The sequence below is a fragment of the Rhinoraja longicauda genome, chromosome 7, assembly GCF_053455715.1.
Source record: "Rhinoraja longicauda isolate Sanriku21f chromosome 7, sRhiLon1.1, whole genome shotgun sequence".
Taxonomy (NCBI): domain Eukaryota; kingdom Metazoa; phylum Chordata; class Chondrichthyes; order Rajiformes; family Arhynchobatidae; genus Rhinoraja; species Rhinoraja longicauda.
Window position 1 is genome coordinate 16,180,969 of NC_135959.1, and position 20,956 is coordinate 16,201,924.

Here is a 20,956-nt window from a genome sequence, read left to right on the forward strand (position 1 = left end):
GAAAATGTAGGCTGAATAGAGTTTTTCCCTAGATGATGTTACAATTTAACAGTTGACATGGACAACAAATAGCAGAAGCAAAGAAGATTACAATGGGAAAATCACTTATGGGGTGATAATCATACCCTGAAAGAAACTGGTCAGTACCAAGCCAATAATCAATAAACAAAAATTACTCAGATTCCATTTAATTTGGACAAGTTAGCACAATGGTTCCATTTTTGTCAAGTAACCCATTCATCAGAACTAATGATCTAAATACCTCAGTTCAAATCCCACCATGACAGCTGTAGAATTAAGTGTGAATCTGATCACACAGTAATGCAACTGAGTCTTAAAGGTCCTTTGAAATTCTTCAGGTATCAATTCTCAAAAGTCTAATCAGATGACTGACTTTATTCTGAATATTACATGATGAACAAACCTATCAATAATTTAAAATCAAGTAATCTCCAGAACTCATCACTATCAACTGCTAACTGGAGCTCAGAAGCATTTATAGGAATCGCAATTCGGAAGCATACTTGCATCTCAATATTGATTTCTATAAATTTCTATAAAGCTTTTGTTAATATCTTTAGTGGGTTTTTTTTATTAGCCATTAAAAATTGTATTTTAAGTACATGCATCTTACCGTGTCATTATCACTAGGCTGGAACTGGAATGACAGTGGTTTTTGGAAAATTGGGTTATCTTGAAGAAAAAGCTGCAGATTGTAATCTTGCAATCCCTAGAAAAAAAAAATCACCAAATGGCAATACCGGTGGTTCAAAGGTGATCAAACAATTAGTATCAGGTTAGCTTTTGTAAAACACATATATAAAAATCTTTTGTATAGTACTACTTATCCAATTTATGTGATACATTAACCCTTTACCTAAGCTATTTGTATTGCTTGCAAACACACATATAAACTTAATTTCTCCAAAACCAAACTCAAACCACGCTGCAAGATTTATTTATTAAATTAAAAGAGTTAAGTCAATTATCAAAACAAAACAAATACAAGAGTGGCCAAACTACTTTCCATAACACCATAAGACATAGGAGCAGGATTAGGCAGTTCAGCCCATCGAGTTTTCTCCACCATTTGACCATGGCTGATTTATTTTTCCCTCTCAACCCCATTCTCCTGCTTTCTCCCCATAACCTTTGACACCCTTACGAAACAAGAACCCATCAATCTCTGCATTAAAATTACCCAGTGAATTGGCCTCCACAATCGTGGGTGACAATTAATTCCACATATTCACTACCCTCTAACTAAAGAAACTCCTCCTCATCTCCATTCTAAATGTACGCCTTTTATTTTGAGGTTATGCCCTCTGCTCTTGGACTCTCCCATCACTGGAAACATCCTCCCCACTTCCACTCTATCTAGGCTTATAGAATTACAACTGGCTGCAAGGAAAGAATGGTTGAAGGATTTTAGATTGCAGCTACTGGGAATCTGGCAAATTGTTAAATAGTTACATTAGAGCATAATCAAAAGAATGAGATATTTCATACTGAGGGCTTTCTCTTTCAATTCTTGTATGAGGCTCTCTATAAAATGGTATTCAGGGGGAAATAACAGGTTTTGTAGAAACACAAGGTGTACAGCAATGACATTTTAAGAAATTAATTTTTAAAGTCATAAAATCAACCTGTCATATATCGTATTGGGATTTCTACTCAAATAAAAGTGTACAATTACTTCATCCTTATAATTAAACATTTGCAAGCATTGCTCAAATCTGGGTGTCCTTGTTCATCAGTCACTTAAAAGTTGGCATGCAGGTACAGCAGGCAGTGAAGAAAGCTAATGGCATGTTGGCCTTAATGACAAGAGGAGTTGAGTATAGGAGCAAAGAGGTTCTTCTGCAGTTGTACAGGGCCCTGGTGAGACCACACCTGGAGTACAGTGTGCAGTTTTGGTCTCCAAATTTGAGGAAGGACATTCTTGCTATTGAGGGCATGCAGCATAGGTTCACTAGGTTAACTCCCGGAATGGCGGGACTGTCATATGTTGAAAGACTGGAGTGACTAGGCTTGTATACGCTGGAATTTAGAAGGATGAGAGGGGATCTTATTGAAACATAAAAGATTATTAAGGGATTGGACACGTAAGAAGCAGGAAACATGTTCCCAATGTTGGGGGAGTCCAGAACCAGGTGCCACAGTTTAAGAATAAGGGGTAGGCCATTTAGAACGGAGATGAGGAAAAACTTTTTCACTCAGAGAGTTGTAAATCTGTGGAATTCTCTGCCTCAGAAGGCAGTGGAGGCCAATTCTCTGGATGTTTTCAAGAGAGAGGTAGATAGAGCTCTTAAAGATAGCGGAGTCAGGGCGAGAAGGCAGGAACGGGGTACTGATTGTGAATGATCAGCCATGATCACATTGAATGGCGGTGCTGGCTCGAAGGGCCGAATGGCCTACTCCTGCACCTATTGTCTATTGTCAAATTAAATGTGCAAATCAAAGTTTTCCCGAAGGTCTCTCGTGATCCTTTCAAAATCAACTCGTAGCCAGCTTCTTATACACTTTCTTTGGTTTAGCTGTGTGCTTTTTGTCTCTCAAAAGTTGGGATGTTGTTTTCGGGGCAGATTCAACACAGCATATTGCTTAATTTATAGGCCTCTACCAGAGCAGAAAAATCAAATTACCATATTGTTGTAAAATTGTACTTTCTTCAGGAAAGGGAAACCTATCAATCTTGCACAATTAGACCAGCATGTGAATCAATGCTTTCATTATTTTTATGAGCTCCTCTGACCTATTCTAGCAAGAACTAATCACTGCATAAAATAGCCCATCTCATTTTAAATCAGAATGGACAAAATAGTAATTTGGTAATGTACACCCTCCCCAGTTCTGTGCCTGTGTCACTCTAGATTCAACAGCAGATCTAAATGCAGCTATTTGTAACTTCCCGATTAACCTTCATTCGTTTTCCTCTTTAACTACAAAATTCTATGGTTTGTCCTTACTACAAAGGTGACAAACATAAGCACCTGTTAGGCACAAAAAGCTAGAGTAACTCAGCGGGGCAGGCAGCATCTCTGGAGAGAAGGAATGGTGACGTTTTGTGTCGGGTTGAAATGTCCACCAATTCCTTCATCTCCAAGAACTTTGAAATGTCCTTCTAAGCAATCCTTTGTTTTTGAACTTCTTTACTAATATTGCTATTGACCGAAATTCAGTTTTCCACTTATAGAAAATAGAACAAACTGAAATTTTAGAAAATTCCTGGTAGGTTTCACTCCATATGGCTTAAAGATTCAGTTATGGAAGTTCCTGAACCTGACTGCCATGTAAAGTATTAAGTCATAGTTGTAATCATTGATATATAAACCCATCATTGCAATGTTAGACTCACCTTACTGGATGCTTCTACTAATAACTGGAATGCATTCTGTACAGACTGACAGGCCTCGAGTTCTGTTCTGTTAAATACCATCAGGTATTCTTTAAGATGGTCATAGAAATTCCCATCCAGAGCCTGTGAGAGCAGGAAAAAGCAAACATTTTAATACAGCTCTAAAGATACAAGAAGACTATGGATAACCTTTATCACACCATTTGCTTCCACATAAAACTAAAATGTGCTTTAAAACCACTGATTTGATCGAAATTAGGTAGAAAATGCAGTTTATTCTACTTCAGTAAAGGGTGGGAGATGGAGTGGCGAGGTCAGGAAACAAATTACTGAGGCAATTAAAGTTAGAAAGTGCTGGCAACTAATCCTCAAAGCTAAATTTGTTTATTCAGGATCAAAACATTTTAATGTCATGAAATCCATATTAATTAATGTGTACAAATTCAGGCAACACCGAGACAAATTCGCACTTCTCTGCTATTTCCTCTTTTCATTGCATGGAGATGTAACTATTCACTTTTACACCAAGGTGTCTGGTTTACATTGGACACTTGTAAATTGAGTAATTGTTTTTAGCACTGGCTCATTCAAATTCCAAAAATACCAAAGACTGAGCAATGATAATGAATACAATTTGAGATAAAATACAACAAATTATACATGGATAGACACAAAAAGCTGGAGTAACTCAATGGGTCAGACAGCATCTCTGAAGAAAAGGACTAGGTGACGTTTCAGGTGGTGACCCTTCTGTCTGAAGAAGGGTCTCAACCCAAAACATCACCTATTCCTTTTCTCCAGAGATTCTGTCTGACCCGCTGAGTTACTCCAGCATTTTTTGTCTATCTTCGGTTTAAACCAGCATCTGCAGTTCCTTCCTACAAATTAAACATGGACTTTAAAGCAGCTTTTGGCAAGTAAAACGTGTACACAAATAAATGGCTATACAAACACAAAATTGTAAAAGGTAAAGGTTTTGAAATTTAGTTAATGAGATTTCCTTTGGCTAAGATAGTTAAGCTGGAGAATAATTTCTGTGGAATTAGACACATGCCACTGAAAATATGCTTTTTAAAAAAAGATTAAAATATTCTGACATTTTAAAGACAGCAAAGTAAAGAATTCATACCTTTTAATTAAGTGAAAGATGCTATTTTTTTATTCTATTCTCTCCAATACATCTTAATTGCCAATCAATGATGATTCTTAAAAAAAATGATTGGTTTATGATGATGACTGCAATGTTCACATTACAACCATATATATTCAACTAAAGGCATTTTAAAAAAAAATCAGTACTGCTACATTTAGCATGCCATGCTTGGAATACCAATATGAATGAATTTGGCAAATGCACCTTGTGGAAGATACAATGTAGAAAGTATGTTATAAAAAGTACAATAAACAATAAACTAAATAAACTTTATGGAGGCAGAAAAACACTATGACAATCCACTGAAAATCAATTTAGTTTAGTTTTTCAGTTTAGTTTATTGTCATATGTACCGAGGTATAGTGAAAATGAGGGGAAAATAAACACATAAAAGACTGGGAAACAAACACTGAGATAGAAATAATATGGATTTGGATCAGAACAGACTAGGAGTACAGTCAAGTCAAAGATGAGTCTTCATGGCAGGTATGTAAATACATAAAGCATATTAAACAAGTTTGGAGGGCAGCAAGTGCTTCTTTGTTATCGATGACTCCACCATTTTTTGTCTGATATGGATTTGATGGGCTGAATGCCACACTTCACAAAATATCTTTGCTCTAATTCAGAGATTTCCAAAACATGGATTACACTTCAAAAGTTGTTGTAAAGCCATGGGATATCCTCAAGTATTCTATGAATGCAAGATTGTTTCACTTTTTTGAACACATCCAAGGACACAGACAGCTGCTTAGACAAAAAAAAACCCTCAAATAAACAATTAAGATTTAATATCCACGTAGATTAGGGCAAATATATGATACTGCAAGCCGGAAAGGCAGTAAAAGTGAAGGAAATTATACATTTCAAAAGCATTATGGAAATGTTTTAGTCACACACTATTATTAAAGGAATGTAGTATAAGGAAGTTTGTAATCTTTGAAACTAGGCTGATAAATGGCAAATGTTTTTTCCCAGGTCTTTCCAGTTATGCGTTTACTATGGTTATGCATGCTTTTGATGTATCATGCTCTCCTGGAGTTTGGTCAAATGCCTGGGGCATCAGGATGGAATTTCGCAGATATTTGTGAAATTAACTACAGCTTTTACACTCTTTTCCTGTTGCCTCCGTCAGGAATTAGCTTTATTTGTGATTGAGGGTTGAACTAGCTAAAAAATAGGATAAGCATTCATTTTCAATTTACTTCATTTCATATGCTGCAATGAAAGACGGTGAAATAAAAATCCCAGCATATTGTGGATTTATGACCCACACCATCGACATCATCTGTGGCAATTTCATCTTTCTTCTGTCAATGGTAATTATCATATCATCATATCATATCATATATATACAGCCGGAAACAGGCCTTTTCGGCCCTCCAAGTCCGTGCCGCCCAGCGATCCCCGTACATTAACACTATCCTACACCCACTAGGGACAATTTTTTTACATTTACCCAGCCAATCAACCTACATACCTGTACGTCTTTGGAGACGTAATTAGATGCCTGTACGTAATTACATACCTGTACGTAATTAGATGAAACAATTGTGATAATCACATTTGTAAGAAGTTGCAAGAACAAGATTTTTTTTGCATAAAAGTAAGCATTAATTGTACACCAAAATCAACGTTATCCACAACAGTTTTCTGAGTTCTGTCTGCAGAATTAAAACCTTACTCGATGCTCTGGCTACAATACTTTCTGATGAATGAAGCAAAATAAAGAAAACACTAAAATTGAAAATTGTGGCTGTGACCTATGAATTTTCAATTGTGCAATTAACACTAAAACAGAATCAAACAATGGCAGCAAAAATCAATACCATTATTCATGTGATCGGAATGATGAATATAGCATTTTACAATGCTCGTCTGACTCAACATTATTTGAAACGCCATCATGGCTCAATGAGCATCCATTTCCAGGTTTTATGGTTTAACAACGGACATTTCCTCCTTTTGTTTGTCCATGGCAATCACACACTCTAACCTAATGTAGACCCGATATTAACCTTTTAAATATGGCAAAAAGAAACAAGTGCACTTTAACAGAGTTTTAAACAGTGGCAGTTGGGAGTCATCAGCAGATCACGGCTTTAAAAAACATTGGAGATGTTGCTTCATCTCAACTTCAATTAAAACAGATTGGGAAACCTAAATTCTTGAAACAGTGATTCAGCAACAGTCAGTGGCTGAGTAGGTCTCATAACACGAAAGGAACAGACAGCAGAGTTGCACATGGACAGCTTGAAACTTCCTGACAAAATTCTCAATGGATTAAATCAGTTAGACATAACTGAAAAGGGAACCTTGTTACAACTACCAACAGAGGAAAAACATTGTTGATTTCAACAAATCTACAGATATTAAAACATTTTTTAAGGTATTTTTTTAATGTTTAGGTTTCATCAGCACTAACAACCGAATATGAAGTTAAGAACCTTTAATATGCATTACACGAAAGCTGCCTTGTTTCTGACATGTTCACAGTAGGTCAAAAACACATGTCAAAAGTAGTTGATTTATTATAAAGATAATTGAACAAATGGTTGTCAGAACAGTACCTGAAATCTCTATGAAACAATTTAAACGGATTCAATTGAGAAATAAAAGGGAATGGAGATGTTGGAATCTGAAGCAGAAAACAAACTGCTGGAGAATTCAGCAGGACAAGCAACATCATTGAAGACAAAGGAACGGCCAACATTTTGTCACCCTATGGTTCCACATATGCTACAAATTCTTCCAAATTTTTTTGGTTGATAACATTGGAAATAAGCCTCATGTTTTTCTAGCTTCTCCTTAAATATAACTGCACAAGCTACTTGAAATACTAATGGTAGCGAGTTCCACTTTCTAACCACATCTGAGTAAAAAAATCATTACCAAATTTTGAAGTGGATTTAGTAGTGGCTATATTCATACAACAAGGATAGACACAAAAAGCTGGAGTAACTCAGTAGGACAGGCAGCACCTCTGGAGAGAAGGAATGGGTGACGTTTCAGGTCGCAACCCTTCGTCAGACTGCTCCCCCTCATACAGCAAGGAAGCAGGCCATTCGCCATGACCCATCTATGCTGATCAAGATGCTTCATCTAAGCTAGACCCATTTAGCCACATTTGGCCCATTGCTTCTAAACCTTTCCTATCCATATACCTGCCCAAATGGTCCTTTAAAATGTTGTTATTGAAACAATGACTTCCTCTAGTCGCTCATTTCACATATCCACCATCCTTGGTGTAAAAAGGTTGCTCCTCAGGGTCCTATCAAATCCCTTCTCACCTTAAACTTATGCCTTCAACCTCTTGATTCCCGTACCCCGGGGAAAAAACTGCATTCACCCTATCTATTCCCATCATAATTTTATATGTGAGCTCCCCTAACTAAGGAATAAAGTCCTTATCTCCCAATCTCTGAAGAAGGGCCCCATCCTGAAATGTTGCTCCAGCACTTTGTGTCTTGCTCAAGATTCCAGCATCTGTGTCTCCAATCTCTTCCAACAGCTTAGCCTTCACGTCTTGGCACCACCTTGTAAATCTTCTCTGTACCCTTTCCAGCTTAATAGCATCTCCTATAGTAGAGTGACCAAAACTGAACTTATCATAATGTCCAAACTTCTCTACTTAATTCTCTGGCTTATGAAGGCCAATATGCCAAAAGCCTTCTTCACCACCCCACCTATCTGTGACACCACTTTCTGGAAACTATATCTCTGCTCTACAACATTCCCCAGTTTACTGTTTGCTTTGGGTGGACTTCCCAATTGCAACACCCCATACTTATCGGAATTAAACTCCATTAGCTATTCATTGGTCCACTTGCACAACTCATCAAGACCGCGTTGTAAAAATCTTGATAACCAACTTCACTGTCTACGACACCACCTATTTCCGTGTCATCTGCTGATTTACTAAGTATGCCTTGTACATTCTCATCCAAATCGTTGATTATAGATGACAACAGCTATGGCTCAGTAATACTAGTCAAGGCCTCCAGTCCAAAGACATAACCTTCCATCACCACCATCTGCTTCCTACCATGAAGCTAATTCTGTATCCAGTTAGCTAGCTCTCACTGAATGCCGTGTAATCTAACCTTCCAGAGCAGCCACCACGTGTAACTTTAAAGGCCTTGAAGTCCATAAAGACTATATCTACAGCTTTGCCCTTGTCAACCTTCTTCAAACCTTTGTTTACTCTTCCAAATGCTTTTGGAATCTTAAAGGAATTACTTTTTCTGGTCATCCCCAGGCCTTTTCTTAAGAAAAGAGCACCCTCAACTTGCTTAATTATTTTTGGGAGTCATGATTTTACCATCCTTAGAAACTTGCAATGCACTTTCTCCAGATCTATGACATCTGTTACATTATATGGAGATCAAAATAGCTTACTGTGTTCCGTATGGTTAAAGCATGGTTCTTTACAACTTCAACAACCTATATCAGATCCATTCTTCTGGAAACGAGAATTCTCTCTGTCTCTCTAGAAATGGTGTCACCAATAATTATCAATAATTATATATAATCACTATATTTCATTTGCATATCAGCACAAAATACTTCAATTTAAAAACTTAATTTGCTTGTTTCATATTTAATGTACACTAGACGACCCGTGGACCCGTTGGGTTCCCGTTGTAACGGCGGTTACGTCCCTGAAATCCTCTCATCTGGAGATCTTCTCCTGTGCAGAGGATATGAATCATCTCCAGACCTTGTCCTCTCAATAAATGGCTTTAGGAATCTCTCACTGCAACTTCCATTCTACCAACATGGAGAGGTGTTGTGCAGTACGGTCCATGAATCATGTGCTTCAGTGCCAATTCATGTAGCTCAGGATCTACTTGCGGTTCTGGTATTTCAGCTTGCACTAATCTGTCAAAATCTTGTGGTCTTGGCTTACTCACTTCGTCAAGCCACAGCAAACAGTGCAAGTGAGTATACAAGATGAGAATTTTAGTAATATATAGATAGATGAACACGGAAGTATTAGATCAAAATGGCGATCTCATCTTGTAAGTATGTTCCCAAAATACAGCAAAAACAGTGCACGATAGCACAACAATTTGAACGAAACTTGATACTGCACACCGCAGGAGAATGTGAGTAAGGTGCCCACCCATGGACCCATTGGGTTCCCGTTGTGACGCCGTAGATCAAAATGGCGATCTCAAAATGGCGATCTCATCTTTTATGTTCCGGAAATACAGCCAAAACGGTGCATGATAGCGCAACAATTTGAACAAAACTCGATACTGCGCACCGCAGGCGGATGGTGAGTAAGGTGGCCCTAAAATTGTTGCGCTATCGTGTACCATTTTGGCTGTATTTTGGGAACATACACACACACACATCCATATATACACACATACAAACACACACACATACAGTCTGAAGAAGGGTCTCGACCCGAAACATCACCCATTCCCTATCTCCTAGATGCTGCCTGACCTGCTGAGTTACTCCAGCATTTTGTGATACCTTCGACACATACATACATATATATATACACACACATATATGTATATATATATAATACATAATATATAATATACACATATATGAGATCACCGGGAGATCAGGTTGGATCAGGAGATCTCCCGGTAGCTCAGCATTTCAACTCCCCCTCCCATTCCCAATCTGACGTTTCTGTCCTGGGCCTCCTCCATTGCCAGAATGAGGCCCAGGGCAAATTGGAGGAACAGCACCTCATATTTCACTTGGGCAGTTTACACCCCAGCGGTTTGAACATTGACTCATCTATTGTAACATTGAAAACATAAGCGCATTTCTACATAGCAATAAATATTGACAAGCTAGGATAGGCAATGCACAAAGGGAACTTGACCTGAGTATCAATAGTTTACTTTCCCATGAAAAGCTCTGCAACCAAATTTGTGTACTGATCCAACATCTACACCACAGGCACACTTAATAGTGGGGTCAGAGAATAATCAATGCCTTCATCTAACTAATTAGATGCTTCCCCAGACAATAGATGATTAGTTTCAATAACAATCATAATTCTGGTGTAATCAGTTAATTTCGCAGAGATGTAGATAATTATTTTGGCTCAGTACACTTTGTGGTATAATTTGGTCATTGAACAATGAGATATAGCCTGAAATAAAATGCAATCCTCAGTCAACACTCTGTGAAGGCTTTATCTATTAAACCAAAATGAGTGACAATGTTACTAACTCTCCACTTTTTAAAAATTACAAAGGCAATTGATGTATACTTGTGATACCATGTTATACCGTGTTATACCGTGAATGACTATTTTTCATTAATTCATTTTACTCTGATGTTTCCTATAAAAACAATTCCAAGTTAATCAATCCTTAATGTCCTGTTATGCCACATTACTAGATCAATGAGAATATCAAGAGTAGTCCTGCTTGAGGACAAAATGCAAAACATTTGAACTATTCAAGATAATTCCCAGTATTCAGTCCTTATTTCCACTTCACCTTTTCCTTTCAATGGGGAGTCACCTATGTATTACACAATTTGACAATTTCATGATCCAATCTTACGCATTTCAATGGAATGACGTTTCTGCAGACTAAGCATAGGCAACGATACGATACAACTTTATTCATCCCCGGAGGGAAATTAGTCTGCCAATTGGTCTACACAAGGTATATGAAAGCTTCAAATGAATTAAAAGTGAAAAGAAAAAGACAAGCGACTGTTGGCTGGCTGCCGTGTGCACAGCGCCTTAACCGGATTGAACGAACAAACAAACGAACTCAGGCTTATCCTCTGGACAGATTCTAAAACTAAAGTGTTCCCCCCCCCCTCCCCCACACCAGGCCCCCCTTTGTCCCCCCACCTTGGGTCCTCCATTGTTCTTCATGGCAGTCCCCCCACGCCGGGTCCCCATTGTCTTTCCCCCATCGACCGCTGATCGCGGGACGATCATTAGGCCCTACCGCCACCGAGGCTCCCACTGCTGCCGAGGCCCCACCATCACTGAGCCTCCCGCTGCCGCCGAGGCACCTGCCGCCGCCGCCGAGGCTCCTTCGGCCCAGACACACCTCGCCGCCTGGCTTCTCCGCAGTCCCCTGGGAGGCCTGTGGCGAGAGTTGGGTTCACCGGGGCGCGTTCCAGCCCGCATGGCCCCCGCTCCACACTCCCACTGCGCGCGCGGCTCGCCGGGACAACCAAAACAGGAGAATAATATCTCACACGCTGAGTCTGTTCTGCCATTCGGTAACATCAGAGTTCATCCTTTACCTCCAGCATCCCTGACTCTGGCAGTAACCCTACCCATTTTCTTGATCACCATCGTACCAAACCTGAGCCCTGGCTCTGGCCCGTGGTCCAGATCCCAAGCCTTGGCCACACACCCGAGCCTTTGCTCTGGCCATATGCCCTGCTTACAGTCTGGACCTCTGGCTCACATTCCAGATAATGAGTGAGCCAGATGCTGAACCGTCAGGATTTTGGAACAACTAAATGCAACAATTTTACTGTAAATTGAATAATGCTGTTCATTTCATTTAACTGCATTCCAGACTAGTATAGTAACTACAACAGTTACCATAAGTAACATACTCGTACTAATATCTTCAACAATACGTGGGATGTATTGTTGCCACATCAACTTGATGTAGCTAATCAGTAAAATCTCAAAGCTATAGCCACATTTTCAATTGGAGTATAGTTTAAAAAAGTCAAGATTTGTAGAAGAAATAGAATGGCAGTGTATTTTTGTTTAAATAGTGAGATATTGAAAGGTGTTGGTACTCAGATCTGGATGCCCTATAACGCAAGACGAATTATGGTAATATAGTAGTAATATCCTGTTCTAATTATAGAGATATCAATTGATGCCACATGAAGAATTAAAACAAAATGCTGAAGCTACTTGGCATGTCCAGCAGTAACTAAAATACAGTTAATGTTTAAGTCAGTAGCCTTATCAGGGAAACAGTTGGTATCTCAGGTCCAGGACTCATGGTCAACATTTTATTGAAGTGCAGAAGCAAAAGAGAAACTACTGAGGGTAAACATGGCAAAAGAGACAGGCTGAAATCTACTGGACAGCAGAGAACTTCAACTTGGCATTCATGGAAGAGAATTCATGGCAGTGAATTTAATAAGAAATGAATACCAAAAACCAGTGAATGCTGGATGAAATCTGAAATACAAACGGAAAATGTTGGAAAGACGCAATGGATTAAGCAGCATCCCTAAAAATCAAATCGGTTAACATTTCAGGTCAGCGACCATTCATTAAAGTGGGTTTGTGGGGCTGTGAAGCATCAGCACTGACAGCTGCCTCACTGTGGTGCTAGGCTTAACCTTGGGAATTTTCTACCCAAGACACTGAAGATTCAGTTATCAAGTAGATCCAATCAGAGATTGATATAAAAGGGATGCATTCTTTAAGTACATGGATGAGATGCATGTTAATATTCTGATACACTATAATGCTTTCCTGTATCCAATAAGGATAAGAAGCTATCTTTAGTGAAGAAAGCCTCAAGAGTTAATAGACATAGAGCACAAAAAATTGTAACTTAAACATATGTCAATCAATGAATCACTGTGGATTTTTAGATATCAATAAAATCCAGTGGTACTGATAGTCATGATTTCATTGACTGTTAAAGCCAGGAATAATGGGCTGAATAATGGGCTAAATGACGGGCTAAAATTGTGACTGCTAGTTTAAAAGAAAACAAAGTGCTGGAGTAACTCAGTGGGTCAGACAGCATCTCTGGAAGACATGGACAGGTGATGTTACAGGTCAGGGTTAAATGACCTACCTCTGCTGCTTTTTAAAAAACGTTATGATTTGAACTACACGAAATACAAATACAGATGTCCATGTATTGGAGAACACAGTGGACTATGGATGTTCATGGCAACAGGTGGCACTGTTGAACACTGCTTCATCGTGGTTTACATACAAATTATTTTGAAACACTTACTTGTGACAAAGTACCAATTATTTGGTGGCCATAACCTAGAGATTTCTGCTCATCATAGGAATGAAAATAAATTCTTTATTTTATAGTCGCTAGTCAAAATATGTAGTCCTTAAGCGTACACAAATTTCAGAAATTGTACTGAAAATAGTTTTGATAATTCCCAACCCAGTGCATATATTTCTTTTCCACTTAGAAGATCTCTTACTAATTTGAAACTAATTTCTAATTTAGATAGATTTATATGTAGATTGTAGCTAGAATTTATCAATTAGAAATCAGATATTTGTATTAAAAGATAATTGCATACATAATTGAACAATAATTTTAATATTAAAACTTGCACCAGATTAGGTGGTTCAGAATTTATTATCTGTTTATTTTTTTTACACATTAGACTGAGTTGACATGCATATCATGGTTCTATTTAAAGTTGTGTTTGCCAAGCTTTTATTCCAGTTTTATGCCAGGTTTCTTCCCAGCTGTTATTAGGCAACTGAATCATCCTACCACAACCAGGGAGCAATCCTGAACTACAACCTACCTCATTGGTAACCCTCGGACTATCCTTGTTCAGACTTTGCTGGCTTTACATTGCACTAAACGTTATTCCCTCATCATTTATCTATACACTGTTATTGGCTCGATTGTAATCACGTGTTGTCTTTCAGCTGACTGGATAGCACGCAATAAAAGCTTTTCATTGCACCTCAGTACACGTGACAATAAATTAAACTGATCCTTTGTCTGCCTAGCATTTAGTCTTACAGAACAGAAGGCTCCGACACTACCAGAAATCAAATTCCCAGACTCTTAAGCATATTAAATGCAGTTAAAAGTTGATATGAAAAATACATGTCAGTATTTTTTTAATATTATGAACAAAGCTTGTAATATGGCTGTTTGAGTATGGAAAAAGGCCCTCTGGCCCACTTTATCGGCCCTGACCATTAAACACATATTTACACTTAATCGCACACAGGTCCCGCACATTCCATGAACTCCCAAGATTTTATCACTCACCTACACACTAGGGTAAATTTAGTGTGCAAAAAACTAACAACCTGCATGTCTTTAGGATGTGGGAGGAAGCTGGCACGCCCAGAGGAAATTCACACCAGCATGGGGAAAATGAGCGAATTCCACACAGAGGTCAGGATCAAAGCGGGTCACTTAAGCAATGTGTTCTAGGATATGTAATTATAACAATAATTCTTTTTTTTGGTGGCTGAATACGAGCTGGAAATGGTTTCTTACTTTTGAGATTAGCAAAATCAATAACCTTCAATATCTAAATGCAGTGTATTTAGAATTAAAATTTCACACTGATAGATGATCACAGTAGGAATATCACACCATTATGAGCAACTTTGTGAATTGTTTACTAAACAGATGTGTTTCTGTTTTTACTTTGGTATCCCAATATTAAGGGTTGTGTCTAAGGTAACCATGAGCTCTGCATTAGATACAGCGCCCTACAAAATCTTTGGGACAAAGACCCATCATTTATTTATTTGCCTCTGTACTCCACAATTTGAGATTTGTAATAGAGAAAAAAAAATCACGTGGTTAAAGTGCACATTGTCAGATTTTATTAATGACCATTTTTATACATTTTGGTTTCACCATGTAGAAATTACAGCAGTGTTTATACATAGTCCCCCCATTTCAAGGCACCATAATGTTTGGGACACAGCAATGTCATGTAAATGAAAGTAGTCACGTTTAGTATTTTGTTGCATGTCCTTTGCATGCAATGACTGCATGAAGTCTGCAATTCATGGACATCACCAGTTGCTGGGTGTCTTCTCTGGTGATGCTCTGCCAGGCCTGTATTGCAGCCATCTTTAGCTTATGTTTGTTTTGGAGTCTAATCCCCTTTTGACCTCACCTGGAGTATTGCGTATAGTTCTGGTCATCACACTATACCAAGGATATGAATCAGCTGGAGAGAGTGGGAAAAAGAATCATAGTAATGTTGGCTGGACTGGAGGGGCTTGAATCAAGTGGGAATCAAGTCATCACACTATACCAAGGATATGAATCAGCTGGAGAGAGTGGGAAAAAGAATCATGGAAATGTTGGCTGGACTGGAGGGGCTTGAATCAAGTGGAGAGACTAAATAGGTTGGGACTATTTTCTCTGGAGTGAAAGAGACCACGGGTGACATTGTAGAAGGTTTATAAAATTACATGGGGGGGGGGGCAGGTGGGGTAGATGGTCACAGTTTTTTCCCACAGCACAGGAGAATCCAAAAAGAGAGGGGATAGATTTAAGGTGAGAGGGAAAAGATTTTAAGTGGATCTGAGGGACAGGCTTTTCAAACATAATGGTGGGTATATAGAAATAGCCGCCAGAGACTGTGGAACAAGGGCGGCACGGTAGTGCAGCGGTAGAGTTGCTGCTTTACAGCGAATGCAGCGCCGGAGACTCAGGTTCGATCCTGACTACGGGTGCTGTACTGTAAGGAGTTTGTACGTTCTCCCCGTGACCTGCGTGGGTTTTCTCCGAGATCTTCGGTTTCCTCCCACACTCCAAAGACGTACAGGTATGTAGGTTAATTGGCTGGGTAAATGTAAAAATTGTCCCTAGTGTGTGTAGGATAGTGTTAATAGTGTTAGTGTGCGGGGATCGCTGGGCGGCGCGGACTTGGTGGGCCGAAAAGGCCTGTTTCCGCGCTGTATATATATGATATGATATGATTATGATAATTAGAAGATTTAAAACATATTTAGACAAGGGCATAGATAGGAAAGGTTTAGAGGGATATAAATGCAGGTACATGGAATTAGAATATAAAGACATCTTGGTTGGCATGCATGGGTTGGGCTGGAGCCTGTTTCTGTATGGTAATATCCATCTTTTAACCCCTTTACGTGGCAACGCGATTCCTCAGGTTGTTCAAAATGCGCACTTTTTGATACCTTGTTCTAGCAGCCGTTAAGCAAAGACTAAAGAGTGTTGACATGCTACAGTATTTTACATTACATTCCCCAAATATCATGTTTCCATCAGACATTACTTTCCAGTAGTTGATCTATAACATTCAGAAGTAAGGATGCTGATATTTTCTTTCTCTCTTCATTCTCTGTGAATGATAACTTGGTTATTAGCTAACACTGCAGAATTCAGAGAATGAACATAGAACCTCAACAGTATTGCTCAGTTACCACATGGATAACTATGAGGAATTAAAAACTGGAAGAATTGATGCAGGATTTTTTTTTTAAAACCCCAATTAATTAAACAATTGTACTCATAGAATAGCTTGTAATAAAATTGTGGGAATTAATGAGTTGATGGTCAGGAAAATCTTATTCAAAATGTATTTGCGCAAGCATACAAAATGTTGCAAATTAATATCTTCCATTCTGTACAAACTGATAATTCAGTTTCCCGAATTACCAAATATAATCACTATGCATATGAACATTTGTCTAAACATAATTGGTTTATGTTTCAAAACAAACTAAAATTTGTATAATCTTGTTACTTGGCACAATACAAATGAACAAATTATTTAAATGATTTTAATACGCACTGGATCTCTGATTCTCTTGATAGCAGCATTTTACTCTGAAACAGTGACTTAATATAATTTACACCCCATTGGCTTGGTCATAATTTATGAACGCATTATCTTCAGATTTCCAGTGCTGTTCTGGGGTAATGGTTCATCAGATCCTGTGCAAGTTTTATCTGGCTCAGAAACTGAGGCCAAACAGCACACAGCTAGTAAATAAACACCAAACCTCTGAAAAATTATACATACCTAAAATGCAGTTATGTGGCGTTAATTCAATTCTGACAGTGAGCAAACTGATCATGAGAAAATGACATGAGAAGATGACAGAACTTAAAAATATAATGATAACCAGAGTACCCTTGGTGAACATACAGGCATTCATTTATCTCAGATACCATTAGATATCTTAGATACCTTCAGATAAAATAATTTTTTGTATCTGATGAATTATGCATTGTAAAAATAAATTTAAAAATACACAAGCATAAATAGTATACAAGTTCTGCCTTTGTCATTTTTCAACTATGCTTGCTGCTGAGATGCAAATTATAAACGTAAAGAAGTCCAACAGACAATAAAAACTGCTTTGAAATTTGTATTGGCCTGAAATGCATTTACTGGTATATTATCCCAAATCTTTAGTGACCAACACTATTCTTAGCAAAAAGTGTAAACTCTTATTATGACAAGTTAGCCTAAAACAAACTATTGCATCACATGTGTGTGATGGTGACAAATGCAGTGGATGACTGAACCAGTTAGAGTATTTTTCTTCCTAACTCATTCAACATCTGACTGTTCAACAAGCCTGACGCGTAATGCTTTGTTCTTGAAGAAATCTGTTTTAAATAATTAAAACTGAAAATTGTCAACTTCAAGATAAAAAGATATCTCAAAATTAATTGCACATTAATCAAAATCTGGTAGTGCATAACCCATTCTCAATTTGGAACTGGGTCACGTAGCACCATGCTGTTGACCAATATGCTTGGTCTTCTGGAAGATTCACCCATGTATCAAGGGCCCAAACAATGAAGTTTGGCACTAAGAACCCTCTCTAAGTTCAAACTACTTACGCAGCCGAAACGTGTATGAAGGAACTGCAGATGCTGGTTTAAACCAAAGGTAGACACAAAATGTTGGAGTAACTCAGCAGGACAGGCAGCATCTCCCGAGAGAAGGAATGGATGATGTTTCAGGTCGAGTCTGAAAAAGGGTCTCGACCCGAAACGTCACCCACTCCTTCTCTGTCTGCCTGTCCTGCTGAGTTACTCCAGCATTGTGTCCATCTACTTACACAGCCTTTCTTTTAGAAAATGAGAGGAGACTGTTTGATTACATTTGACACTTTGAATTAACTTGAATACTCAATTCAAAAACTGATCGCCTCTTATCATGATATTGCTCACAACTAGTGGTTTGACACAAAATTATACAACAGTAGCTCAGTGCATACACAAGGCATAGCAATCCCAAAACTGTTACCGGATAGCAATAAGCTTGACAAAGTAGTGGTTAAATTTTAGAATACAAAATATCAAAAGCTCTGTTATATTTCCAATTTCAGTTACATTTCTTTGACGAGTTGTCAAGTGAAACCTCCCAAAGTAAGAAAGGAAAAATTGGAGTATGCTACAATTTCCTCTCATTAAATAGCACGGAGTCACCATGTAGAAATTACAGCTCCCTCCATTTCAGGTCACCATAATGTTTGGGACACATGACTTCACAGGTGCTTGTAATTGCTCAGGTGTGATTAATTGCCTCCTTAATGCAGGTATTAGAGAGCTCTAGTACCTAGTCTTTCCTCCAGTCTTTCCATCACTTTTGGAAACTTTTATTACTATTTACCAACATGAGGACCAACCAAAGTTGTGCCAATGAAAGTCAAAGAAGCCATTATGAGACTGAGAAACACGAATAAAACTGTTAGAGACATCAGCCAAACCTTAGGCTTACCAAAATCAACTGTTTGGAACATCATTAAGAGAGCACTGGTGAGCTTACTAAACACAAAGGGACTGGCAGGCCAAGGTAGACCTCCACAGCTGATGACAGAAGAATTCTCTCTATAATAAAGGAAAATCCCCAAACACCTGTCAGACGATCAAAAACACTCTTCAGGAGTCAATTGTGGATTTGTCAATGACCACTGTCCGCAGAAAACTTCATGAACAGAAATAGAGGCTACACTGCAAGATGCAAACCACTGGTTAGCTGCAAAAATAGGATGGGCAGGTTACAATTTGCCAAGTACTTAAAAGAGCAACCACAGTTCTGGAAAAAGGTCTTGTGGACAGGTTAGACAAAGATTAACTTATATCAGAGTGATGGCAAGAGCAAAGTATGGACGAGAGATGGAACCGCCCAAGATCCCCTGCAGATGGCGGCGCGCACGGACGCAGCGGCTCACAGCTCTCCCTTTCGGTGCGTTTTATGTGTGTTATCTGTGTTATGTCTGTTAGTCAAATTTAGTCATTCAAACCAGGAAAATCAGGCAAATCCTACCTACAACCGAAAGGACCTTCTGATCATCGGATTCCAGTGCAATCGGGACCTTGTGCGCGAATTTCCACACCCGCGAAATATACCGGAAGAGATTGCCAGGACACCGGGCGCTCCGTGGATAGTTGTCGGCGCGAACAGGCGTCGCAGACGGAGGAGAAACAGGAAGCAAAAGCGAGGATGCCGGTCCGGTATACTTGCCAAGCTAAAGAGACAGCCACACAAACCACCGCTACCTAGCATGTTCCTCACCAACGCCAGATCCATCATCAACAAAATGGACGAACTTAAACTACAGATATCAGCAAACAAACTCGTGGAGGACTGTTGCATTCTCTTAGTAACAGAGACATGGCTTCATCCACTTATCCCAGACGGAGCCATTGAGCTAGCCGGGCGCACAGCGTTTCGTTGGGACAGAAACATCGACTCCGGTAAGAGCAAGGGGGGGGGGGTTATGCATTTATGTGCACAACAGCTGGTGCACTAATATCCAAACCATAGATAGCCACTGTTCTCCTGATCTGGAGTCCCTAACAGTTAAATGCAGGCCTTTTTACCTTCCTCGCGAATTTACAGGGGTTATAGTAACAGCAGTCTACATCCCACCGAATGCTAACGCTAGCACAGCTTTAGGCTACCTGCTAGGTGCAATAAACTCACAACAGAGCACATATCCAGAAGCAGCCCACATCATAGCCGGGGACTTCAACCATGCAGACCTAAAGTCAGTTCTCCCGAAACTTGAACAACACATAAGATGTGCTACCAGGGGGAAAAACACACTAGACAAGGTTTACTCAAATATTAAGAAGGGGTTCAGGTCAGCACCACTACCACACCTGGGGCAGTCAGATCACCTGTCCATATTCCTAACCCCAGCATACACCCCACTCAGGAGGAAAGCTCCAGTCACCATAAAGACTGTGAAGACATGGCCTGAAGGAGCTTCCTCGCAGCTGCAGGATTGCTTCGAAAGGACCAACTGGGATATTTTTGAGGATCAGGACTTGGAGGAGTACACATCAACTGTACTTTGCTACATCAAAAACTGCGTTGACAATGTCACCGTCGACAAACGCATCCGGTTGTACCCCAATCAAAAACCCTGGATGACAAAGGATGTCAGGTCTCTCCTCAAGGACCGTAACACCGCCTTCAGGTCTAGTGACAGAGCTCTATACAGTGCTGCTAGAACCAACCTGAAGAGAGGCATCAAGGATGCCAAAGCGTCCTACAAGAGGAAGATTGAGGACCACTTTTCCAACAATGACCCACGGCGGGTATGGCAAGGCATCCAGCACATCACCAATTACAAGACCAGCAACCGCACGACTGCCGACGGCGACGCCTCGTTGGCTGAGGAACTTAACTGTTTCTTTGCTCGTTTCGAGGTGAAAGCTACAGTGGCAGACATTACACCCTCTCCAGCACCTGAGAGCAACACCTTCACTGTGCAGGAGTAT

General features: G+C 39.3%; 1 protein-coding gene across 3 annotated transcripts in view; it reads right to left on the reverse strand.

Moving 5' to 3' along the window:
- Positions 1 to 20,956, reverse strand: part of fchsd2 (FCH and double SH3 domains 2) — a 191,275-nt gene that overhangs the window by 38,649 nt on the left and 131,670 nt on the right. For all 3 annotated transcript variants that reach the window (XM_078402167.1, XM_078402169.1, XM_078402168.1), the window contains exons 9-10: positions 3,359 to 3,481; positions 635 to 730 (exon numbers count right to left, since the gene is read on the reverse strand). In XM_078402167.1, the coding sequence (XP_078258293.1) occupies positions 635 to 730; positions 3,359 to 3,481 (219 nt within the window). The remainder of the gene's footprint in view (positions 1 to 634; positions 731 to 3,358; positions 3,482 to 20,956) is intronic.